Genomic DNA, 26,595 nt, shown 5'->3' on the forward strand with positions numbered 1-26,595 from the left:
CTGCACCAACTACAATCCCACCCAGGTCTTACCCCCATATCCCTACATATTTACCCGCTAACCTACATATCTCAGGACACTAAGGGGCAATGTTGGCATGGCCAATCAACCTAACCTGCACATCTTTGGACTGTGGGAGGAAACCCATGCAGGCATGAGGAGAATGTGCAAACTCCAGACAGATAGTGACCCAAGCCAGGAATCGAACCCAGGTCCCTAGAGCTGTGAAGCAGCAGTGCTAACCACTGTGCTACCATGCCGCCCACATGGTAAATTGCCTCAAGAGTCAGGGGAATTAACAGGATAAATACGCAGGGTTATGAGGATAGACCTGGGTGGGATTGTTGTTGATATAGGCTCGATGGGCCAAATGGCCTCCTTCTGCATTGTGCTGATTCTGTGGCACAATCACTATTTCAATTTCCAAGAATTCCCTAAAAATACCTACTAGAAAATACTCAATATCATGAACTGCTTCAGTACTGTTGAATCAAAACCATCTTGCACTGGGGTTTTGGCTCACTGAGTCACTTCTTAATGCAAAGTTTCTCAATTCATATTATTCAGTAATTTGAAAAAAAAACCAGCTCCCACTTTATTTACATCATTTAATTCAACTTAAAATTAAGAAAGTACAAAAGGTTGACTGGACCCCGCATCCTTAACTGATCTGCATCACACACTTCTGTTCTCACCTCTTCCCTTCCAAAACCATGATAGGATTCCATGTCCTGCACCTTCCACCCACCAGCTTCTTCAGGCAACATATTATCCAATGTCACTTGTGCCACATCCAGCAAAATGCCATCACAAACATCTCCCCCTGCTCCCCCCCTTTCTGTATGCAGTAGAAAATATTCTGTCTGCTTTATCCTGATACGCTCTTCAGGCACTCCCAACATCCCTTCCCAAACCACTTTCCATGCAGGAAGAGGAAATGGAACGCTCGGCCTTTTACTTTTTTCCTTCCCATCATGCAAAATTTCAAACATTCCTTCCAAATGAAGCAACGAATTTTCTATTACTTGCTATTTCAAATCTCTAATTTGCTTCCACTCTAATTATAGGCTAGTGAACTTGACATCAGTGACAGTGAAATTGTTGAAGAAGATTCTTAGAGATAGGCTCTATACACATTTGGAACTGAACGGTCTTGTTAGTGACGGCAAGGCTTTGTAAGAGGGAAGTCACGCCTCGCTAATTTAATTGAGTTTTTGCGGTGGTGACAAAAATAATTGACAAGGGAAGGGCTGTGGATGTTGTCTACATGGACTTTAGCAAGGCATTTGACAAGATCCCTCATGGCAGGCTGGTGCAAAAGATTAAATATCACAGGATCAGGGCTGAAGAGTCTGTTCCTGTGCTGTACTGTTCTTTGTTCTAACCTCTGTCTTGGCCTTGGTTTGCTTTAGTATTCAAATGAAGCTCAACAGAATCTTGAGGAACAGCATCTTATCTTTCAACTCAGCATTCTACAGCTTTCTGGACTCAGCATTAACAATTCTAGCTGATAACCTTTATCCTATTTTATTTCTAGTCAGTTTTCTCTCATTTCTTTTTCAAGACTATTTTTGTTTTGCAGACCATTGCTAACCATTTCAGAGATGCTAACCAGGTACCCATATCTCATCTAGAGATACCTTTTGTTTCTTTCTTATCCCCATTGACGCTGGTCTTTGGCATTTGACCCATGAAAGCATTTGTCATGTCCACTACCTTTTCTTTTTCCTCCCTTGTTCATTTGCTCAAAACCTATTATATTTTTAAGCTTTCCTCAGTTCTAACACAAAGTCACAGACACAAAACATTAACGGTTTCTCTCTGCAAATGCAGCCTGACCTATTTCCTGGAAATCAAATTGGAAATACTGTACTTGACCCAATAGTATTATTTCATCCATGGTCCGTTTATTAATATAAAACCAAAAAGATTCCAATTCTTAGGACTAGGTTACCAAAGGCAGTCCTCACTCAAAGCAACAAAGAATTACCCAAAGCAAATTATGGATATCCCAACTGAACACTACCTGCAGTAATTTTTCATGCTGCGTGCTACGAGTTCCTTTTCTTACAAGGACAAAGCATATATAGTTGCACTTCTACCCAATGCATTGAAAAATTGTTCACGTGATAACATTTTATACAGAGCACTGCTTCTAGCCTCAAGTATCACACACTTTTGCAAATAATGTCTGGGACTCAGGTACAACAATGCACTTCATCTTTATTCTATCACAATCACAAGTTTTAAGGAAGCCTCAGATTCTAAAGTCTGACATCAGTTCTTTAGTGAAATTAGTGCTTCGCGAATATGAATCTATTAGAAACTAACATTCAAGCATTTAGCAATCTTACTATCAAGATTAATTTTTGTGGTTTAAAGTCACACTGGTGTCTTTTTATTTATTTGTGGGGTGTGGGCGTCGCTGGCAAGGCCAGCATTTATTGCTGTTCATGCCTCTTCTCCTCCTTCCCGGAATCACGATGTCTCAGGCTCGACCAGAATCTGTTTTATATCTGAAGCTAAACATGTCCAATACGGAGTCTTGACAGGATAGAAAAACATTTTTTCCCTACTACCAGTAGTTCATTCCCTCTAGTGGAAAACTAGTCAAACACCCAATGCAAAGAACATCAGGCTTAAAATTGCATTATGATGGATAATTCAAAAGTAACTTTTGATTAGGCAAAGCACATTTTAAAAACACTAACTTCTCCTTAGCAGTGGTTGCCAGAGAACACAATGGTAACCTAAAATAAATTTTATTACCTCCTGTCAATTCTAAACTGGTAAGACTGTACCTCCAGCATTAAAATGATAGTAGTCTACTATGGTTTTCAATAAAATGTTAATACATCATTCCTAAGAAAGTACACTGTCTCCCCATGTCTGCGTGCGTTTCTCTCAGGTGCTCTGGTTTCTTCCCACGGTCCAAAAGGCATGCTGGTTAGGTGCATTGGCCATACTAGGTTCTCCCTCAGTGTACCTGAACAAGTGCCAGAGTGTGGCGACTAGTGCATTTTCACAGTAACTTCATTGCCGTGTGAATGTAAACCTACTTTTGATCCTAATAAATAAACTTAACCATTTTAAAATGTCAGCTTGGTTCAGCACCTCAAGGTCTTGGATTTAAGACTCACTCTAGATTTTATTTTAGGATTTGAACACATCATACAAGCTGACATTAGGAAAAGCAGCAATTTTGGAGCCATCACCTTTTAGACAAAATACTGTATTTAAAGTTCCTATTTGCCTGTTCAGGCGGATGTAAAGGATTACATAGTCTTTGAAAGAAAGGCAAAAGGATTTTCTGAGTGTCTGGGACAACATTTATCTCAACCAATAATACCAAACAGATTATTTTGTAATTTGTCTAATTTGCTGTTATTGGGATTTGTAGTCCTCAGTTGACCACATTTTTCCATTAAATGGTGACTACACTTTAGAAATAACTTCTGGGTGGTCAAGGAAACAAAAGACTCCATACAAATATAGGGTATTTCTTTAAAATGCAAATTGTGAGGGTCTAATATTATAGATCAGAGTTGGTTGATGGTCAGGGACAGGAAGGTGAGACTGAGTGTGAGATAGGTATGGAGACTAAGAAGGTAGAAGCAGCGAAGCCTCAGCCTTTGCAATTGTCCAGCAGGTTTGAGGTTCGTGTAGCTTACACACAAGGACCGCAGGGTGAATGAGCAAACTGACCATGCCACAATGGTACAGGATTAGGGAGCACGAGTAGCTAGGGGCCAAATTAAAAAGCAGAACCTCAAAAGGTAATAATCACTGGGTTATTACCTCACTGTTAAGCAAATTGTCATAGGGCAAGTAAGACTAGACAGTTGAATGTGTGGTTCAAAGCTTTGTGTGAAAGAAACAGATTTACATTCATGGGATACGGGGAAGTGGGAGCTGTATTGTTGGGATGGGCTTTGCCTGTAACATGCTGGGACCAGTGTTCTGGCAAGCTGTATAATTAGGCTGATAGAGAGGGCTTTAAACTAAATAGAAAGGGGCACTGGATTGAGTGAGGGAAGATAGTAAGATAGCAACATGGGCAATGATTGTAGAATGTGGCAGGAAGGGACAGAGTACATAAACTTAAACATATGCCAGGAGATAAGGCCAGAAGTTGCATAAATAATAAAAGAACAGAACCAAAGTCTCTGTATCTGAAAGTATGTAGCATGCATAACAAAACAGATGCATCAGTTCAAATAGAAATGTTCAAATAGAAATACAAATGTATGATCTGCTAGCTATTACAGAGACATGGCTTCAAGACGACTAAGGTTGAAACCAGTATATTTAAGGGCATGACACATTGGAAGGACAGAAAGCTAGGTGGTTAGCTCTGTTAATTAGGATAATAATGAGATGACCTTAGTTCTAAAGATCAAGATGTAGAATCAGTTAGGTAGAGGTAAGAAATAGCAAAGGTAAGAAATCACCTGTGAGAGTCCCCTAACAGAAATTATACGATAGGACAAGAGTTACATGAAGAAATAACGGGGGTTTGTGAGAAAGGGAGGGCAACAATCACGAGTGATTTGAATAGACATACAGTTTGGACAAATCAGACTAACAAAATAACCTACAAGTTGAGTGCAGTTTCTTAGACCAGCACGTTCTAAAGCGAACCAGGGAGCAGACAATTCTAAACCTAGTAATTGCAATGAGACAAGCTTCCTAGTAGTAGTAGTGATCATGAAACGATTGCATTTCAGTTCAAGGGAAAGAGAATGGGCATAAGACTGGTATTTAAAACTGAAATAAAGGGTATGAACTGGCTAAAGTAAACTTGGAAGGTGGACTCATTTTGGTAGAACAAACTTGGAAGGTGGACTCATTTTGGTAGAACAAACTTGAATGCAGATCAGAGTCAACGGCAGCGTTCTGAGGAATGTGGAGGAACAGAGAGATCTTGGGGTTCATATCCACAGATCTCTGAAGGTTGCCACTCAAGTGGATAGAGCCGTGAAGTAGGCTTACAGTGTGTTAGCATTTATTAACAGGGGGTTTAAGTTTAAGAGCCGTGGAGTTATGCTGCAACTATACCGGATGTTGGTGAGACCACATTTAGAATATTGTGTTCAGTTCTGGTCACCTCACTACAAACAGGATGTGGAAGCATTGGAGAGTGTGCAGAGGAGATTTACCAGGATGCTGCCTGGTTTGAAGAGTAGGTCTTATGAGGAAAGGTTGAGGGAGCTGGGGCTTGAGGCAACTTAATAGAGGTTTACAAGATGATGAGGGGGATAGATAGAGTGGACGTGCAGAGACTAATTCCTCAAGTGGATGTAGCTGTTACTAGGGGACATAACTATAAGGTTCATGGTGGGAGGTATAGGAGGGATGTCCGAGGTAGATTCTTCACTCAGTGTGGTTGGAGTATGGAATGCACTGCCTATGTGATAGTGGAGTCGGACACTTTAGGAACTTTCAAGCAGTTATTGGACAGGCACATGAAGCACATCAGAACGACAGGGAGTGGGATAGCTTGATCTTGGATTTGGACACAGCTCGGCACAACATTGAGGGCCAAAGGGCATCTATTGTTCTATGATTCTATGAAGGAATAGGTCAGTAGAGATACAATGGGAGACATTTAAAGAGATATTTCATAACATGCAGCAAACCCAGATTCCAGCAAGACAGACAGACTCCAGGAGAAGTTAGCATAATTTGTAACTAACTACACTAGTTAAAGATAGCATCAAATTAAAAGAAAAGGCACACAGCCCTGTGAACATTAGTGACAGGTCAGAAAAACACGACTAAAAATTTGAGCGAGAAATTGAGCAAGAGTACAAGAGAAAGCTGGCCAGAGACATAAAAGAAATAGAGTTTTTACAGATATTTAAGTACACATTGGTCTTCGAGGAAGAATGAATATGGCAGATTAATGGAACTCAGGAAATGGTTGCATTGAAAAGATATTTGTCTTTACTTTTGTAGGGATCAAACAACATCCTAGAAATACTTGAAAATCAAGTGGGGAGAGGGAGAGGGGAACTTGTAACTATTACAATCATCAGGGAAAGGGTACTAAGAAAATTATTAGAACTTGAGGCTGATAATTACCCAGGTCCTGATGGACTTCATCTCAGGGTCCTTAAAGTGGCTGCTGAAATAGGAGACACATTGTGGGAATTTTGGAAAATTAAAAACATCCTAAAAAATGTCCCATCAGCTTGGAAAATATCAAATCTAACTCCTCCAAATCAAAAACCTGGAAACTACAGGCCAGTTAGTCTCATCATAGGAAAAACGCTGGAAACTATTATAAGGGAGACTGACAAAGGAGCAGCGCTCCAAAAGCTTGTGATTTCAAATAAACCTGCTGGACTATAACCTGATGTTGTGTGACCTCTCACATTATGAGGGAGGTCATAGCAGAGCACCGATGCAATCAACCAATGTCAATAGGGTTTTATGAAAGGAAAAAAAGTGTTTAGTTTATTAGAGTTCTTTAAAGTAGTAACAAGCAACATAGATAAAGGGAAACTTGTTGATGGACTTGGATTTCCAAAAGACATTTGGCCAGATAGCACAATAAGTAAAAGCTCATGCCAGAGGGCTATCCATTAGCTTGGATAGAGGATTGGTTAGCAAACAGTAAACAGAATAAGTATAGATGGATCATTTTCAGGATGGGAGGGTGTAACAAATAGAGTGTCACATGGATCAGTGTTGGGGCCATCTATTGTCAATGACTTGGGTGAAGGGATTGAATGAATGGTTGCTAAATTTACTGATGACACCAAGGGTAGCAGATTAAGTCGTAAAGAGGATGTAAGAAATCTATAAAGGGACGTGGATAGGTTAAATGCGTGGGCAAAAATTTGGCAGATGCAGCACAATATTGGAAAAAGTGAATTTGTCCACTTTGGCAAGAAGCAAAGGAAAACCAGCATATTATTTAAATGGAGGCAGACTGCAGAACAGAGGTACAAGCAACTAGGAAGGCAAATGGAATGTTGGCATTTATTGCAAGGGAAATTGGATATAAAAGTAGGGATGTTTTGCCACAGTTGTACAGGGCATCATTAAGATCATATTTGGAGTACTGCTTTGGTCTTCTTATTTAAGGAAGGATATAGCTGCATTGAAAGCAATGTATCGAAGGTTCACTTAACTGATTCCTGAGATTATGGAATTGTATTATGAAGAACGGGTTGACAGAATAGAAGGTGATCTCGTTGAAACATAAGATTCTGAAGGGATCTGACAGGCTGGATGCTGAAAGGATGTTGCTCGTGTGAAAGACTAGAACAGGTTAAAAATAAGAGGTCACCCATTTAAGATGGAGATGAGGAGAATTAATTTCTTGAAAAGGGTCATTCCTCCGTGGAATTTGTTTACCCCAGAGAGCAATGGAGGTAGGATCATTGACTATTTAAGACTAAGTTAGATAGATTCTTGGCTGACAAAGGAGTCAAAAGGTATATAGGATAATCAGGAAAGCAGAAGCCACAGCCAGATCAGCAATTATCTGGTGGCAAAGCAGGGCTGAGAGATTGAATGGTCTACTCCTGGTCAAATTCATATGGCAGCATGTTCATAGAAATCCTTTATCATCCCCTTCCCCAGTACTTCAGTTCCAGCAGATGGCAAGATTAAAGGCACATCATCCGATTTTCTTTTGTTGTTTTAAAATTTAAGTTGGAGATCAATGTATTATTAAAGTTAAGAGTTTCCATCTGATTTTGAACAGTTAAAAAAAAGCCACTACTAATAAAAAGACAAAAATGCAAAACATTATTTGAATGTAGACATGATTTGGAACTTCACTGTAGTTTCAAGATTTAAGTACTGAAAAAAAAGCACCTTAAAGAGCTAACATATCTAGCATTAGAGGAAAATCTATACTTAGCAATGCACCTCCACATCATTTTCCACCAGCCCATACGTATACACCTGTATTAAGAAATTCCCATAAAATTGCAGTTCTTCATCTTTTTAACATCCATTTTTTCATAAGAGGCGACATCCTAAGCTGAATTTCTCTAAATATCATGTTACGTGAAAAGCTATTCAGTTCAAAGCTTTTGATATTCAGAAAAAAATCTTAACTGGCTGAAGGGGAAAAAAAATTTGTTAGTTATGTTATTTTATCTGGGGAGTGATGGGTGCAGGCGGGTGAGGAAGGAAAGGTGTTAAGTTGGCTCACCACAAAGCTATGCTGGGACCATGATAGTTTCTAATTTAGATGAATGATGATTAGAAACTCAATACAATTTGCAAGAAAATGGAGGTGAAAAAAGCAGCCTAAAACTGTATTCAAATAAAGTTAACAAAATATGCAGGTGAGCAGATGAATGACAAGCATAATGTGCTTAATAAAAGGAGAACTTGGTGACACCCCGAATTCACAAGCAACTGCTTTTCAAAATTTCAACTGTACAGCTTTAGCTCTCCATTAACTACGATTGCCTGAATCTTGTGGTTCCAATCGTGAGAAACACTTCAGCTGAATTTCTCTAAATATCATATGCCTCAGCATTTGTCACTAGGTTTCTGATCATACAACCAATTGCTTCCCCACCTTCAGCCAGCCCACCAACCAAATGTCCTCTTAAGATTCCTGGCTCAAACTCAAATCTTTAATTTCTCTCTTTTTTTCACTTGTGCGCTTGCTGAGTTCATCTCATCCCTGAGATCCACCTCCTGATTCCGTGAGGCTATTCCCACTAAGCTGCTGACCACTCAACTTCACTTTCTGCTTCCGTGTTATTGTTAAGCGTTCTCTCACCTCAGGTACCGTCCCTTTCACCTTCAAATCTGCAAGCATCACTCACCCCTCATCTCAAAAACAAAAACACTTTCCTTATACACTAGCTTATTCCCTTTTATCTCTGTTAAACATGTTGCTACCCTCCAAATCCAGTCCATCTTTCCTGAAATTCCAATCTCTCCATACCAGTTTTGCTGCTACCACAGTACCAAAGCAGTTCTGAAATCACAAATAACACCATACATAACTGTGATAAATGTATCTCTCTTCACCCTTCTCGACCAGTCTGCAACCTTTAATACAGCTGACCACACCATCCTTAGTAATATGGCACATAAAAATCTGGAATCAAAGGTCTAATGATGACGATGAAACCATTGTTGATTGTCATAAAAATCCCATCTGGTTCATTAATGTATGTTAGAGAAGGAAATCTGCCATTCTTACTCGGTCTGACCTACATGTGACTCCAGGCCCACAGCAATGCGGTTGACTCTTAAAATGCCCTCAGGAATGGGCAAAAAATGCTGTCCCAGCCAGCACTGCCTACATCCCATGAGCGAATATTAAAAAAAAGAGTGGTAGAAGGCTGTTTGAGTATCTGGAGGCCGGTGTCCAGCAGTGTGCCACAAGGATCAGCACTGAGATTCTTATTGTTTATATGCACAAATGATAGAATTGAAAATGGGGGTTGGTCAGAAGGGCAAAACAGTGGCAGATGGTATTTAATCCTGATAAGTGCATCATCTTGCACTTACGAAGAATGAGGGAGAGGGGATATTTAATTAATGGCAGGACACTGGGTAGCTCAGAGGAACAGAGGGGACTTGGAGTAATTATTTACAGATGCCTGAAGGTAGCAGAACATGTGAATAGGATAATTAAGGTATATAGGATACCTGCTTTCATCAGTAGTAATACAGAATATAGGAGTAAGGAAGCAAAGTTGGAGTTGGACAGAGTATTGCTTAGGCCACAGCTTGAGTACTCTGTGCAATTCTGGTCACCTCACGTTGGGAAGGATGTGATAGCTGAGGAGGGGGGGGAGCGGGGGAAGAGGAGAGTTTAAACAGAGGTGGTTCACTAGGATATCGGCTGGGATGCAACATGGGCTGGAAAGAGAGACTGGATAGGTTTGGATTGTTTTCTTCAGAGAAGGCTCAGCGGGGCGGAGGCAGGGGGTGTAGCAATCACTGGCGGCAGTGCTAACTTCTGTGCCACAAGTGCAGTAAAATGGGATTAGCATGCTTTTGATGGTAGTTATTGTAGGTGCAGACTTGATGGGCTAAAGGGTCTTTTCTGCACTGTATAACTATGACTCCTCCTACTCCTTGCCACATCATCCAGCTACGTGGGACTGCACTCACTTGGTTTCATTCCTTCCAATCAAATTACAGCCAGTAAATCATCTGTGATAACTTCTCATCTTGTTCCCACATCATTAACTCTGATATGTCCCAAGCATCTATCCTCAGCTCCTTCCTATTTGTCATCTGCATGCTGCCCCAAGGTGACATCATCTGGAAACACCATCAGATCCCACATGCACGCTTATGTCATTTGGCTTTTAAAGCACCAGCTATCTTCATCACTGTCTCTAAATTGTCAGACTCATTGTCTATCATCCAGTACTGGTTCAGCAGATATTTACATCAGATGGAATATGGAAACCTTTGTCTCCACCCTCTCCACAAACTACACATTATAGATACTGACATAACCCTCTTCTCGTAAACTGGGAGGCTGAATCTTGATGTAATAATTGACAGAGACAAGCTACAGACCACACATGTGCAAACAGAGAATGTTTCTTTCTGTGGGGAACAGCATAACTAGAGGCCATCAATACATCATTTAGGAAACGGAGAAGGAACTTCCTTGCACAAAATATCATAAGCATGTGATAACCCTACACCACAGGACATAGTTGAAGCAAACTGTATAGATGTCTTTAAGTGAGATAAGCTAGACAGGCATTTGAAGGAGAAGAGTACTAATAGTTATGATGGTAGATTTAAATGAGAGGAGGTGCAAATGGAACGTAAACACCAGGGTGGGGGGGGTGGATGGGGGCATACAGCCTATTTATGTGCCACGTGTCCTATGTAAACACTAGGACCACCTATTTACATCTGTGTACATGTACATCAGTTACTGAGGGTGGCATGGCATGTTGAACATATACAAAGACACTAGTTAGGCCTCACCTGGAGTACTACATCCAGTTCTGAGTGCCATATTTGAGGATGGATCTGAAAACATTGAAGAGGGTAAACAGGAGATTCACAAGAATTGTTTCAGAAATAAAGAACTCTAGCTATGAGGATAGCTTGGAAAGGGTGGAGTTGTTTTCCCCATGGAGAAAAGACAACTGAAAGGAGACTCGATAGAGGTATTCAAGATCCTTAGGAATCTGGATAGGGCAAATAGTGAAAAATTGTTCCCTCTCAAGACAGTGTCAAGAGCTAGAAAGCACAGATAATTGTTAAGAGTAAAAACTATGGAGATTTTCTTTCAACCAAGGGTTGTTGGAGTTTGGAGCAAGTTTCCTGAGAGGGTGGCGGGGTCAGGTTCGAGGTATTAAAAAGGAAGTTGGATTGCACTCTTAATAAAAAACACGTGCAAGGTTACAGGATAAGGCAGGGAGTGGCCAGGTAGAATGCTCTTTCAGAGTCAGCTCAGATTCGATGAGCCAAATGGCCTCATTCTGCTCTGAAGGTTCAGTAATATTAAAATCATAGAATGCTATTCGGCCCATCAAGTCTGCACCAACCACAATCTCACCCAGGCCCTATCCCCATGACCCCATGCGTTTATCCTAGCTTGGCCCCCTGACATTAAGAGACAATCTACTTAACCCACACATCTTTGGATTGAGGGAGGAAACCAGAACGGAATATTGCCAGTCTCTGCCTCTGGCAGTTCATCTTCTGAAAATCTGCCTTTGCTGCTACTTCTTAAAGCTGACCTGTTCATCCAAGTTTCTAGTCAACTTCCCTAATATCCAAGTGATACTTAGTGTCAAATTTCATTTGACAAAACATCCAAAAGAGCTTCTCAAGTGTTATATTAAAGGCACAATAAGTGTACAAGTTGTTATCGATATGTATTCCATGAATGATGAAACACGTAAAGCTCAAGTTGAAAAAAAATCAAGAATTTTCATTAACTCAACACTTCAATCAGAGTCACAATCAACAAAGCCGAAAAACAAATGAATAAAATCAAAAGGAAGTCACGATCAAACTATTGTGCTCTGGTCAGATCACACCAGAATACCAAAGGGTTCAACCCGAAACATCAGCTTGTCAATTTTCTCCACAGATGCGGCCTGACCCGATTGTTTACAGCATTTTTTGCATCAGGCCCTTCAATACGGTGTCCCAGTCTGGTCATCAAAATACAAGGGGAGCCCAAGTTTCGGGGTTACCCGGAAGGATGTGCCTTGAGCTTTCTGCCTTGAAAGACGGCATCTGAGAGGTATTTATCAGAGGTTGGACTAAAATGGGCCAAATATGTAATCACCTTTCGAATAGTACTGAAATAGTTAGTAGTAGCAAAGCCTTATTAAACGTTTCATAGCTTGTGAATGGCATATAATATATTTGCCCAACAAAGCTGTCCACGATTCAGTACATGGCAAGACAGCTGAAACATGCAACCAAATGAATCTATTCTGCCCAAGCACCGGTTTATAAAGGCAACATTGGCTTCACACTCCCTCCGAGTGACAGCAATTTAAAATCCACTCTAACTCACTGGAACACAAAAAGTAAATATCTTCCGCTGGCCCAGCCATCATTTCATCTCTAATCTGGGATAGGCCTCGACGATGCGCGATTTACAACCACACTTGGAATAGGCGCACACACACACAAAAAAGTTTCACAATCATTCAAAAAGGTCGAGGTCACCCACAGCACTCGAGCAGCTTTATTTATTTGCCATCCAAAAGCGACCCTTGCGTCGTTCAAAATATCTCCTTCCCACCCTCTCCCCGCCTCCTGGCTCGACATAAACGGGCCTTTTCTAACTTACACTCCTCGCGTTTTATTTTAATGGGAGGAAGTGTAAACATCACCGACCTCGATACCGCCATGAAGAACCTGTGGCGTTAAAATCCGCCGCTCTGGCGTGTGTTGAGCGATGTGTTTGCGGCTCTATTCCACCATTTACCGGCCAGCGGTGACCCCAGGCTCGCCCAACGCCGAGAGGGAGGAAGGCCGCACCGTTCTCAATCGGGACAGTGGGGGCAGGAGGAGGAGGAGGGGATTTAATTCATCGCCTCACCGTCGGAGAAACGCTTTAATCGCCCACAGCCGCAGGGGGGAGGGGGAGGGAAGCGGCGGTGGCGAAGCGGACGATTTGTAAAGCGCGAGTGCCGGTTAGCCCTCGGGACACCGGCCGGGAAGCCGACGGCGTGAAAATCCGAGGAAAATCGGGTTTTTTTGCGAACAGGAAAGCGGCGCTCAGCGCGAGGATTTATATGAGGAGCCATCTTGCATTTATTGTCACCCCGATGCATCGCGCCGCCCAATTGGCTGCTCCGGCTTCCCGTGGCCAATCCAGAGCCGGCTCTTTGCGCTCTGGCAGCCACTTCTGTGCGGGTGCAGAGGCGCTTCCTGCTGGGGGGAGACCCGGGGGCTGACAGGGCCGCGGCCGGGTACAGCAGGGCCTCCCCCTCATCCACCGGGGCCGGGTACAACAGGGCTTCCCCCTCATCCACCGGGGCCGGGTACAACAGGGCCTCCCCCTCATCCACCGGGGCCGGGTACAACAGGGCCTCCCCCTCATCCACCGGGGCCGTGTACAGCAGGACCTCATCCATAGGAGCCAGGTACAGCAGGGCCTCATCCACCGGGACCATGTACAGCAGGGCCTCATTAATGTCACAAGTAGGCTTACATTAATGTAAAAGCAAAATATCGGATGTTAGAATCTGAAACTAAAGCAGATAATGCTGGAAAATCTCAGGTCTGATTGCACCTGTGAGGGAGTAGAGCATTCTTTCAGGCCTGGATGTCCCTTTGTTGCTCATAGCTCTGATGAATGGTCATCCAGACTCGATGTTGGCTTTATTCTTTCTTCACAGCTGCTGTCAGATATGCTGGGGTTTTTCGCCATTTTCTATTTTTGTTGTAGCTCGCATTAATACTGTAATAAGTGACTGAAAATCCTATGGAAAGCTAAGTCTATTCAGCAGGGAAGCAGTTGTTCTTGAGTTGGTTGGTATATGACCTCAGACTTTTGTATCTTTTACCCAATGGAAGAAGGTGGTAGAGTGTCCAGGGTGCGTGGGGGTCATTAATTATGCTGGCTGCTTCTCCGAGGCAGCAGGAAATGTAGACAGAGTCAAAGGATAGGAGGCTGCGATGGACTGGGCAATGTTCACAACCCTTTGTTGTTTCTTGCAGTCTTGGTTACAGCAGGAGCCGTACTAAGTTGTGATACATCTGGAAAGGAGGCCTTTTTCCAAAGAAACATCTAGAAGTTGAGGGGTTTCTCAAGCTGGATTGTACATCATACATCTTTGATGGCACTGGAGTGAGGTGATTTCTTGCAAGCCATGTCCAGCATACCTTCAAATTCTATCTTTTACTCTTGTTCTATGCTTCTAAAATTTTATTCTAACTCTTTCAAACTCTCTAACAATGCTGTAATAAGTTGATTTTTCTCTACACCCTAGCTAATTCCAAGCTATTTCCAAACCCACGACCACTACCATCTAGAAGGACAGCAAATACTTAGGAACACCAGCACCTGGAGATTTCCCTTCAAGTCACTCATCATCCTGACTTGGAAATATATTACCATTTCTTCACTGTCACTGGATCAAAATCCTAGAACTCCCTCCCTAACAACACTGCTGGTGTCCCTGCAGCAGTTCAAGAAAACAGGTCACCACTACCATCTCTAGGGCAAATAAGAATGGGCAAAAGCTTTAGCCTAGCCAGCGATGCTCATGTCCCACAAACAAAAATAAGGAATGTTCTAATAAATTGCCAAAAATAAACTTAAAATATTTTTAAATAAGCAGTTAGTGAAACTTCACTAAAGGGAAGAGGAGGTGAACCAACAGATTCACTCAAAAGGTGTTTAAAAATTTTGCATCTACTCTTCATCCCTCTCCATAACTAAAATTGTTAATATACAAAATAACTGTTCAAAGGAAATAACGTAAAACCATACATTTTTCACAATCTATTTAAATTTACCCATTGAATTTTGTTTTGCGTTTTTATTCTTTTGTTTCAGGACCTCAATGTATTTTAAAAGCCTAGTTTTGAATGGATGTTTCATCATATTTGAACCACATTGTAGATCCTGAATGTGTACATCTTGCATAATTTCTCAGCTATGTTAGATAGTCCTCTATTTGACTTGAACTATCTGCCCTTATCCTGACGATGTTGTTTTCAAGTCTTTCTAACAAACTGGTGATTGATTTCTCAAAGATTTATTTCAGATAGGATTCAAATTTAAAATATTAACAACTTTTCTCTGTTACTGACAGCTCAATTTTATCTCACAATTCAACATTATTTGTAGGATGAGATTAATTTAGGTCATCTGGTCTAAACAGGGCATATTTAGCTCAAAAATAGCTTCCTGTTTATTCCATTGATCTAGCTAGGGTAGGAAGCAGAAAGTTGTGTCGATAAGGGCAAGATGAGACAAAACTGATATTAAGAATTCATTGTCGGATGCAAGGTAATCCACTTAATGACAAGAAGCAAGGGACTTGGAGAAGCAAAAGGATGTGGAGTACACAAATTACTAAATTCTAATACACAAGTATAAGCAGTAATCAAGTAAGCTAATGGGATGATGGTCCTTTTCTCAAGTGAATTGGAGTCAAAGACAAGTGAAAAATATTCAAAATCTCAGCTTTGACCTTTTCAGGAAAAGTTACAAATACTCATCACCACTCTCTGAATGGAAAAAAATTGACTCAATTTTAAATGGGCAATCCCTTATTTTTAAAACAGTGGCCTAGTCCTACATTATTCCACAAAAGGAAACAACCTCTCCACATCCATCCTGTCAAGACCCCTCAGGATATTATGCAACTCTGCTGCTTATGATTTCCTGTTCTGTCGTCACCCCCCTTGCCAAAGAAAGAGACAATTTCTCCATTACTGAGGAGGCACATCCATCTCAGATAGCTTTTTCAAAACCATAATGCTTCCATCTTTAAATTCATTATTTTCTTATGTTCCTGCCTTCAATGTTCTTATGCCTTCACTGGTAAGACAGATTATTTTGCAAATCTGAAAGATGCAAGCTTAAATACACCATGACAACTGCACACCCTCTCTCCCCCTGTAAAAATTGTTTGTCATCGTCTAAGTGCTGTGTTGAGTGGCATAGATGACCATGGTATTACAAACTTTCCAATCATAGCAACAGTGGATGACCTTGTTTTTGGCGTTCTGGTTAAGCTGATCTTTAATGCTATTGAGCTGCTTCCAAGTTGTTCAATCCTCCAGTGCTACAGTGGAGGGCAGTATCAATTCCAAATTAATTTTCTCCCATCATTTTTTCACATCTCCAAGACATCTTCATCTTGGATGCTAAATGCAAGAAACTTAAATGGACATTTTAAAATTCCAGTTAGGCCTTCTCGCTCGTTCAGCATTTAGAATTTTTTTTTCCCCATAAGATCGTGCCCTACGAATTAAAATCAGACCATGGCTGGAAGTTCACCATCCCATCCACCATGGGAATCGAAACGGACAAGGGGTAGACCCTGGAAAGGTCCGTTGACCTCAGATGGGATTTCATGGTTTCAGGGCAAGTTGGGGGGGTGTCTTTCGGGTCAAACCAAGTAAACAAACAAATTACATCAGGACAAAGAAAAAGGGGGCAGCTCCCCAAAAGGAGGGGGGTTTCAGGGCAAGCGTGGCCATAAAATCCCACCAAATGAGATTGAGATTGACCTTTCAACACTGTCCAAAGATGTGCAGGTTTAGTGAATTAGTCAATACATGGAGTTGCAGGGAGGCAAAGTCTGGCTAAGATGCTCTGTCGGAGAGTTGGTGCAGACTCGATGGACCAAATGGCCTCCTCCTATACTGTAGGGATGCTATTGGTTTAGCTCGTTTCATTTTTTTCAAAGACATAGGGACTTCAAATAATTTCTTCATTACCCTCCAACATAAGATGTGAGTATTGCTAGCAATGTCAGCATCTATTGCCTTGGAGAAAGTAGTGGTGAGTTGTTTTGCTGAACTGCTGCAGTTCAAGCATTACCTTTGTTTTAGCAGTTTGATACAATTGAGTAATTTACTATATCGTTTCAGAAGGTAGTTAAGTCAACCATATTGTTGTGCGTCTGAATCAGGCCAGACCAGTTCACAATAGCAACTTTCCTGCCCTGAAGGTTATTGGCGAACCAGATGGGCTTTTACTGCAGGACAATAGTTTTCACTATTAATGATCACTATTACTGAGGCTAGATTTTTAATTTGATCTATTAATCGAATTTAAATTTCCTCTGCTGCCATGGTGGGATTTGAATTTGATAGTTGATCCTTAGACTCTAGTCACAAAATTGCACTTCAATGAAAATTACTTATTCAGTTGCAGTTATCACAAAGATAGGTAATGATGAGGGAGTATACATAATTTGTTTGTGCTGCACTCAAAAACCCCCAAATATCTTGAAGACCCTTACAGATATAAAGACTTTATTAAAGAACCTCAGACCGGTAGCTAAAATTCAACATAAGCACATAAACTATGATGTATGTGCAAAAAACAGCCAAGACATCTGCTAACTACAAGGAAGTCACCCATCACCCATAACTGTAGGGGTGTATAACTGCAAGGTGTGTGCCATGTGTAATTTAATATGGCATGCTGCAAAATAACTACAAACTAAAATGTTTAAAAATGTCCATTTAACGAGGAGTAATAAAATCTATTGGAAAGGAACCACCTCAACATATTTTATTTCAGAGCAAAGAAACATTTATTTATAGTACCACCTGACACAATACGCTGCTATGAGTTCAGCAGGTACAAACAGGACTACCTCATTGAATTGTATGGCTATGTTGGTATGGTGCATCATGGAAGTTAGCTTATTTATAGCAAGAAATGAATGTCTACTTCGTGATGTATTTTGCCTTTCTGTACGTGTGCAGACACAAATAAAACCAAACATTTGCGGTGGTTAATTAAGTTTGAGGCAATGTGTGCAATTCACAATTTTAGGATACATTTAAAGTCTCTAATTTTATTTTAAAAAAGTTATCTACAATCTGTTGTGCTCAGAAATTCACTTTCAAAAAACCTGGAACCAAGACAATAAGCATATATATTCATTCGTACTGATTTATATAAAAAAACTAAACAATGTTTCTGCTTTCATCATACTTTTATGCTGTCACAACTAACAGGTTTTTTTTACAACTACACCGTTCTAAGTCAACAGAAATAGTAAAAGGCATTAAGTGAGGGAAGGGTTTGTGGTCCTTCAATATTAAATTTTGGAAAAAGCAAACCTCTATGAAAATACAAGCGCTTACCATCCCCAAAATAAAAAAAAATACACATTGAAGTTAATGATTTAGTTCCAATCATATTCACGAAAGCCATCAAAGTTATCATAACAACCACCTCCAAGTTTACTCAAGCTGGGACCACGCTCTGGTGGCTGGCCATGGTTGTAATCCCGTGTAAAAATGGTGTATGGGGCAGAGCTCTGTGGTTCTAGTTCTCTTCTGCTTGAAAAGGGAAAAGGTTTTCTTTCAAACTCATCCCTGAAACGATCTTGAGGTGCTGGTAGTCTTGTAGAATAAGGTGTATATCTACTATGTAGACGGGAATTTTCTTCTGAACTACGTATTGCTCTATGCTCATTGAAATGGTTAAACCTGGATTTTAAAGAAAGAAAAGGTCTCAGTCAAATGTAAATGTTCAAGCTCATGATTCCAAATAGACTTGTTGGACTTTAACCCAGTATGAGACCTCTTACTGCGCCCACGCTAGTCCAATGCCGGCATCTCTACCAAATGTAAACATGATCTAGAACTTATCCTGCATCCAGTATTCATTTTGATTAACCTAGATTCTAATATCAGGAGATACCCATAAATAGAAATATTTTTTATCTTTATTAAATAATGTACATCCTGCCCAATGCCCATCAGCTCTCTCAGTCACAAATCAATCGACTGAGAGGATGATCCACACACAGTCCCCCGCTGTTAATACAAGACAGTACAGCACAGCTTAAAGACAAAGCTTTAACTTTTTCTCGGGCTTCTTATGACAATACTGTGACAGACTGGGAGTTCAGGATTAAACCCCTTACCCCATGACATCAATTCACTCCTATACAAGTTTGAACAATATTGAACTCTACTCATTTACATTCCATGATTAATTAACTACCTGGAACGTCCATTAAATTCCTCCGGAGCATAGTCATCAAAACGGGAAAGTGGTCTATGTTCACCGTAGAGCAGTGAAGGTGGTGGCGGAGGCAGAGGAGGAGGAAGTGGTCGAGGCCTAAATAAAATATTTTTTCAAAGAAAGGTTTTAGAAATGGATTTATGTATTGCAACAAAACATATATACAGATTGATAGTAGGTAATAAAATGATCACAAGTATTGCCATTGTTACAGGCACAACAACATGCTTTGTAATATATTTAATTAATCCCCATCTATCTTTGCCTAAAGAAACACTGAACACTTAAAATTTCTGAAATCAACCTCCAAAAATTTCTAATAGCTTGTAGTCAAGAGATAATTTACCCTGAAAAAATGTTTGATTAATAAAATAACTTTTTATTAGAGAAATTATTAGAGAATCCAAGTAGGGCTTTCTCATTAACCTGACTGAAAGCTTAAAGAGGGTGACCAAATCAGTAGATTATGAAAGTTTGGTAGTTATTGTACACTTCAATCCCCAAAACATTTTCAGTAAACTGATGGATAGATAGTTATCAGGAAAAAAAGTGTTTTTAAAAACATTTTTATTCCATCCAAAAAAACAAATTCAAATTGAATTCAATTCATGGTCTCCAAAAAAAAGGGTCAAATAAGATCCAAGCTGACAAGATAAGGCATTGCACCCCATCCTGGACTTGATCTAAGGCTTCATCTCTGCCAAAGGCTGAGATGGCTTGAAGAATATTATAAGGTGGTCCTTTACTCTGCAGGAATCACAGCAGCCAATTTGCACATAGGTTACTTCTCTAAATGCAATAATGATCAGATAACCTGTTTTACTAATGTTGGTTGTGGGATAAGTATTGGCTAGGACATCGGGGATAACTCTTCTTCAAAATAATGCCATGTGATCTTTCCTGTCCACCTGATAGCAAACAATGCCTTGGTTTAAACTTATCAGGAAGACAGGACCTCCAATGGTATTACACTCCCTCAGCATCCAACTGGAATATCAATCCAGATTTTTGTACTTGAGTCTCTGGATTGGGAGTTGAACCCTCAATCTTCTGAGTAATTGTAAGGGCATTACAATTGAGCCGCAGCAAAGTCCCAATTTCAGACTGAGGATATCTTCCATCGTCTTGTGTGGTGTCAACAACAGTGGACTTATAATTCACTACAATTTGTATCAAGTCAGATGATCAAGCTTGATTCAGAAGAGTCAAAGATAGCAACAAGCATGTCTAAAAGGGGAGTGCCAACTTAGTGAAAATACAATATACAACTATATCAACAGTATACAACAGAAGAAGCAAGCTATTGAAAGAGCTAAACCATTTCAGAACCAATAGATCAGATCAAAGATATGTGGTCCTGTCACAACAAAAAAAAAACTAATGGTGAAGGTGGTTCCACATACATATTCATCTTCAACAATGGCAAAGCTCAGTAGAATTGAAAAAGGCAAGGCTGCTGCAAATCTTGCCACAAATGCCAAGTGGACGTTCTTAGTTTTCTTCTAAGGGCCCACCATCAAAGGTGTCAGCCTTCAGTCAATTTGGTTCACTCCACATGATGTGAACAAAGAACAATACAGCACAGGAACAGGCCCTTCGGCCTTCCAAGCCTGCACCGCTCATGCGCCCAACTAGACCATTCGTTTGTATCCCTCTTCCCAGTCTGTTCATGTGGCTTTCTAGATAAGTCTTAAACAATCCCAGCGTGTCCTCCTCAACCACCTTGCTTGGCAGTGCATTCCAGGCCCCCACCACCCTCTGTGTAAAATACTTCCTCTGACATCTGTGTTGAACCTTGCCCCCCTCACCTTGAACTTGTGACCTCTTCTGTTTGTCACCTCTGACCTGGGAAAAAGCTTCCCACTGTTCACCCTATCTATGCCCTTCATAATTTTATACACCTCTATTAGGTCACCCCTCATCCTCCGTCTTTCCAGGGAGAACAACCCCAGTTTACCCAATCTCTCATAGCTAAGACCCTCCATACCGGGCAACATCCTGGTAAACCTTTCCTGTACTCTCTCCAAAGCCTCCACTCCTTCTGCTAGTGGGCGGTCAGAACTGGACGCAGTATTCCAAATGTGGCCTAACCAATGTTCTATATAGCTGCAACATCATATGCCAACTTTTATACTCTATGCCCCATCCAATAAAGACAAGCATGCCATATGCCTTCTTCACCATCCTCTCCACCTGTGCTGCTACCTTTAAGGATCTGTGGACTTGCACACCCAGGTCCCTCTGTGTGTCTATACTCCTGATGGTTCTGCCATTTATTGTATAGCTCCCCACTACATTAGATCTACTGAAATGCATCACTTCACATTTATCTGGATTAAATTCCATCTGCCATTTCTCTGCCCAATTTTCCAGCCTATCTATATCCTGTATCCTCTGACAACGTTCATCACTATCAGCAACTCCAGCAATCTTTGTGTCATCCACAAACTTACTAATCACACTAGCTACATCTTGTTCCAAATCATTTATATATATCACAATCAGCAGAAGTCCCAGTACAGAGCCCTCTGGAACAGTCACACTAGTCACAGACCTCCAACCAGAAAAAGATCCCTCCACTGCTACCCTCTGTCTTCTATGGCCAAGCCATCCATCTATCTAGCTGGTTCACCTTTTATCCCGTGAGATTTAATCTTTTGCACCGCCTGCCATGAGGGACCTCGTCAAATGCTTTACTAAAATCCATACAGACGACATCCACAGCCCTTCCCTCGTCAATTGTTTTTGTTAACTCCTCAAAAAACTCAACCAAATTTGTGAGGCATGACCTCCCTCATATAAAACCATGCTGTCTGTCACTAATGAGATTATTCAGTTCTAAATGTGCGTATATCCTAAGAATCTTCTCCAACAATTTCCCTACCACGGACGTCAACCTCACCGGCCTATAATTACCTGGGTTTTCCTTGCTACCCTTCTTAAATAACAGGACCACATTTGCTATCCTCCAATCCTCTGGGACCTTACCTGTGTCCAGTGAAGAGGTAAAGATTTCTGTTAGAGGCCCAGCAATTTCATCTCTTGTCTCCCTGAGCAGTCTAGGATAGATGCCATCAGGCCTTGGGGATTTGTCTGTCTCAATGTTTCTTAAAAAACCTAACACTTCCTCCCTTGTAATTGAGATTTTTTCTAACGGGACAACACATCCCTCTGAGACACTACCAGTCAACATGTCCCTCTCCTTTGTGGATACTGATGCAAAGTATTCGTTTAGAATCTCACCTACTTCCTTGGGTGAAATGACTGAATACACTGGACATAGCCAAGGACAATGATCCTGAAAACATTCAAGCTGAAGTGAAGATCCCTGCTCCAGAATTATTCACTTCTAGCCAAGCTGCCCCAATACAGTTAAAACACTGGCATGTACCCAAAAGTAAAAAAACTGTCAAGATAAAAATAACTGAGTTCCACAAGTGAGGCAATAGCAACTGTCTTGATAACATAACATTTGACCAAGGGTGGCACCAAGAAGCCCCAGTAAAACTGAAGTCAGTCTGAATCAGGGATAACTTTCCATTGACTGAAACACAAAGATTGTGAGAGCTCAAATATCTTAGCCCCAGGACATCACTGCAAGTAGTGCTCAGGGCAGTATCCTGGCCCCAACTATCTTCAGTTATTTTATCAATACTTTCCCTGGAGAATTCACAACCAACATTCAAGAAGCTCAACGCTATCCGGTTTGCTTTATTGGCACTGTATCTACCACCATAATTATTCACATCCTCCATCAATGGTACAACATGCCTGCAGTGAATACCATCTTTCTACAACAATGTCATGCAGCAACTCACTAAGGTTTTTTCAATAGTACTCCCCAAATTTGTGACCTCTGCTAGCTAAAAGGATGATGTGGATATGCTAGCGTTGGACTCGGGTAAGCTCAGTAAGGAGTCTCACAACACCAGGTTAAAGACTTGTAACTTTAAACTTGATTACCTGTAAAGACTCACATTCCAACCATTATTTTGTAAATTGAGATTGTGTCTTTATATGCCCTGTTTGTGAATGGAATTCCCACTCACCTGATGAAGGAGCAGCGCTCTGAAAGCTTGTGGTTTGTGCTACCAAATAAACCTGTTGGACTTTAACCTGGTGTTGAGAGACTCCTTACTAATCTAAAAGAATGACAGCAGCGGGTGCATAGGAATATTAGTACTCTAAAGTTGCATACCAACTTGATTTGGAAATATTCATTGTTGCTGGGTCAAAGTCCTGGAGTTGCCCAAGTACCTTCACTACAAAGATTGCACCAGTTCAAGGTGACAGCTGACTGCCACCTTCAAGGACAATTAGTAATATGCAATAAATACAGCCTCATTAACAATACCCATATTCCATGACCATGTTAAGAAAAGCTGAGTGCTAACAAAAATAAGCCATGACATTGTTATTTATTCTGAAAAATAATTCTTAATGATTTGTAACTCAAAGTTTCTGAGATACTGACTACATCATGAAATTTTTGATTTTTTTGCAAAGGTAATAGAAACAGCAGTTGAGGTGACCATCATTAATGCATTTAATAGGAAGCTAGCTGCATAGACACAAGGGAAAAAAGACTGGAGGAATATGTTGGTGAGGTTAGATGCAAGGTGGAAACTCATGTGCAGTACTAGCATCAGCATGGACCTGTTGGTCAAATGGCTTTTTTTTTAACGTAAATACCAAGAAACTCTGAATGCAAATACAAAGATAAAAATGCTAACATTGTACTTTTTAAGATCTTGCAAAATGGGTGCATACTATTGCAACTAACCGAAAACAGAGTTGGGCCTGTCTTCAATCTAGAAGCTAAATATTGTGGATAAAAATAACTTCACAGCAAATTTTAATTCTGAGTTTTTGTTAACCAAAGGTATTAAGGGTTCTAGGGCAAAGGCATTTGTATGAAGTTAGGTCGCAGATCAGCCATGACCTCACCGAATAGTCAATTAGCCCATTCCTGTTCCCACGGTTCTGCTTAGCTTAACAAAACAAACAGGTAGAAGCCTGCTGAAAGTTGTTACCTGTCATGCCACCTATTATAAGGGGGAGCATCAAAGTCTCTAGCAGAAAGAGGCAGAGCTCCATATGATGGTCCATGTCTTGAATCAGGTCTTATTTTGGGAGTAAGGGAGAGAGAGAAAAGTAGTATTAATCATTGCCGTATTACATTATACATAAGAGTATCAAATAAATGTCTACAATTTCCTTTAGAACAAACTACTAGAAATGCATACTGGAAAAAAAAACACACCTTTACAAATCTAGGATTGAGGATTCAAGTGTAACTTGTTCAGAGCATAAAATAAAAATGATAAAGGGCATGGCGGGGAAGTACTTCAATGGAGAACATTCACTGGTTACACTTCAAGACTAGATTGCCTGATTTACAACATAAACCTGCTTTGATTTAGTTACTGCAACACATCCTGTTTAGGCTTATGCCTCAAAATAACATACCCACCCAAAATATAGAAAATTGCCAAATTTTGTAATCACCTCAAGAGAGGGTTCTTAATGGGATCAGTTATCCTACAAAACACTGTCACGTATAGCTAAAGAGCAGAAATTTTCACAGGGTCACTTTCCATAAGATACTTTATTTTTCTAAAAGTCATACAGTTATTTTCACCCTATAAAATTTGGAAATACAAATTAAAAACAAATTCAAGTTTGTCAAAATATTTAATATATATCTGTTACAGTTCCAGAAAATCAAACAAAAAGGAAATTTGGTTCCTTACTCTGGAAAATCATCAAGCAGTGGTCTAGGACCATGTGGTCCTTTATAGGAATACGTGGGGAAAGGTTCCAGTATTTCTGGCTCTGGCTCTGGCTCTGGTTCTGCATCAAACACATCAATTCCTAAGTTACTGTAAAAGGAAAAAAACGAAGAAAAAAATTTATGTACGTGTATAAAATGTCAATTCTGTTAAGTTTTCTCCAAATGCTGTGCCTTTTCCACTGTAAAGCATTTTTTTTGGCGTCAACTTGACATTTTGTTGAAGTATTTGACTAGTCTTTTTATGCCCAATTCATCATCTTGTAACAGGCACCTACCCGCAAGTCACTAAAACGACTGCTACTTTGAAGGGTTTAGTGAAACTTGTAGTAGTAAACACTGGTTCATTGATCAAAATTGCTTTCAGCCTTTCAAAAGGTGCTTGGCACTCTCCTGGCCACACTACCTTGACTTTCCTCTTGGAGCATGTCCTTCAATGGAGCAGCTATAGTGCTTAAATTTGGTATGAATTTACAGTCAAACCCACACTTTCAAAAGCTTCATAATGTCTCACTTAGTTTTAAGGGCAGGAAACTCTATCAATGTCTGCATTTTTGCTCTTCTTGGCAACACCTGTCCTTCTCCTACAATACATCTTGGATAAGTTTCTTGCCATTTTGAGATTTCACTTTTGGCAAGGTAAAGTTTATTAGTCACAAGTAGGCTTACATTCACATTGTAATGAAGTTACTGTGAAAATTCCATAGTTACCACACTCTGGCACCTGTCAGGTACACTGAGGGAGAATTTAGCATGGCCAATGCACCTAACCTACACATCTTTGGATTGTGGGAGGAAACTGGAGTACCTGGAGGAAACTCATGCAGGCATGAGGAGAATGTACAAACTCCACACAGACAGTGATCCAAGCCAGGGGTTGAACCTGCTAACCATTGTGTCACCGTGCCATGATTAGGTTTATTACCAAATCAGCTGACTGTAGTTCTTTTTTAAAAAAAAGGGCTTTGAGTTGTTTCAGCTAATTTTTCCTCGTGTCACTACATTCCAGTACATTAAGATAAAACCATGCAGTTAGGAACACCAGCCACCACTTGATTCATTGGCCTCTAAGTAGTTGTTGGGGTGTTTCTCAGCCCGAATAAGATCGCTCAGCATTGGAAAAGACCAACTGGCATGACAAAAGCTGATATTTCTTTTAGCTCAGGGTGTTAAAAACCTGTCAATATCCCTTTAACAGATCTATTTTGTTACCAAACATGGCATGACAACTCTGGTCAATATAGATTTCTGAGCAAGGAATTGGGTAGGAATGTGCTTCTGTGACTGCACTGTCTTTTCTGTAGAGTATGCAGAATCTGGTTGTAACATCTGGCTCAGGTGCTAATATAACAGGGCAACTCCAGCTCTTTGGCTGGGTTCAATTATCTAATTTTTCAACATGTACTGGAACTCTACTTTCACTTGAGTCCTTAGTGGTAAGGATGTTATTTTATAGGGGGAGATTCTCACATATCTACATCATGCATGAGTAAAGACATATAGCCTGATTTGTCCTTACAGATTCTTCTAAATTCTGTAAGTAACCTCACCAGATCTTCTCGTTGCCCTGTCGCTAAGAAAATACGGTATCTAATTGTCCTAATATTCCAGTGTTAGGAAACTGGAAAGCAGGAGGTTCAATTTG

General features: G+C 40.5%; 3 protein-coding genes across 4 annotated transcripts in view; 1 reads left to right on the forward strand and 2 right to left on the reverse strand.

Annotated features, from left to right (window-relative positions):
* The window catches only part of btaf1 (BTAF1 RNA polymerase II, B-TFIID transcription factor-associated), a 91,777-nt gene extending 78,551 nt beyond the window's left edge, over nt 1-13,226 (reverse strand). For both annotated transcript variants that reach the window (XM_080205578.1, XM_080205577.1), the window contains exon 1: nt 12,823-13,226. In XM_080205578.1, coding sequence (XP_080061704.1) covers nt 12,823-12,836 — 14 coding nt within the window. In that variant the 5' untranslated portion in view covers nt 12,837-13,226. The remainder of the gene's footprint in view (nt 1-12,822) is intronic.
* Nucleotides 13,227-13,344: 118 nt separating this feature from the next.
* The window catches only part of LOC145354567 (protein CC2D2B-like), a 272,448-nt gene continuing 259,197 nt past the window's right edge, over nt 13,345-26,595 (forward strand). The window contains exons 1-2 of the mRNA XM_080206030.1: nt 13,345-13,574; nt 14,152-14,286. The gene's annotated coding sequence lies outside the window, so the exon portion shown is untranslated. The remainder of the gene's footprint in view (nt 13,575-14,151; nt 14,287-26,595) is intronic.
* The window catches only part of LOC145354365 (uncharacterized), a 50,925-nt gene continuing 42,288 nt past the window's right edge, over nt 17,959-26,595 (reverse strand). The window contains exons 9-12 of the mRNA XM_080205579.1: nt 24,913-25,041; nt 24,193-24,282; nt 19,139-19,255; nt 17,959-18,618 (exon numbers count right to left, since the gene is read on the reverse strand). Coding sequence (XP_080061705.1) covers nt 18,312-18,618; nt 19,139-19,255; nt 24,193-24,282; nt 24,913-25,041 — 643 coding nt within the window. The 3' untranslated portion in view covers nt 17,959-18,311. The remainder of the gene's footprint in view (nt 18,619-19,138; nt 19,256-24,192; nt 24,283-24,912; nt 25,042-26,595) is intronic.

This window comes from Carcharhinus amblyrhynchos, chromosome 17, assembly GCF_965287045.1.
Source record: "Carcharhinus amblyrhynchos chromosome 17, sCarAmb.v2.hapA, whole genome shotgun sequence".
NCBI classification, from domain to species: Eukaryota; Metazoa; Chordata; class Chondrichthyes; order Carcharhiniformes; family Carcharhinidae; genus Carcharhinus; species Carcharhinus amblyrhynchos.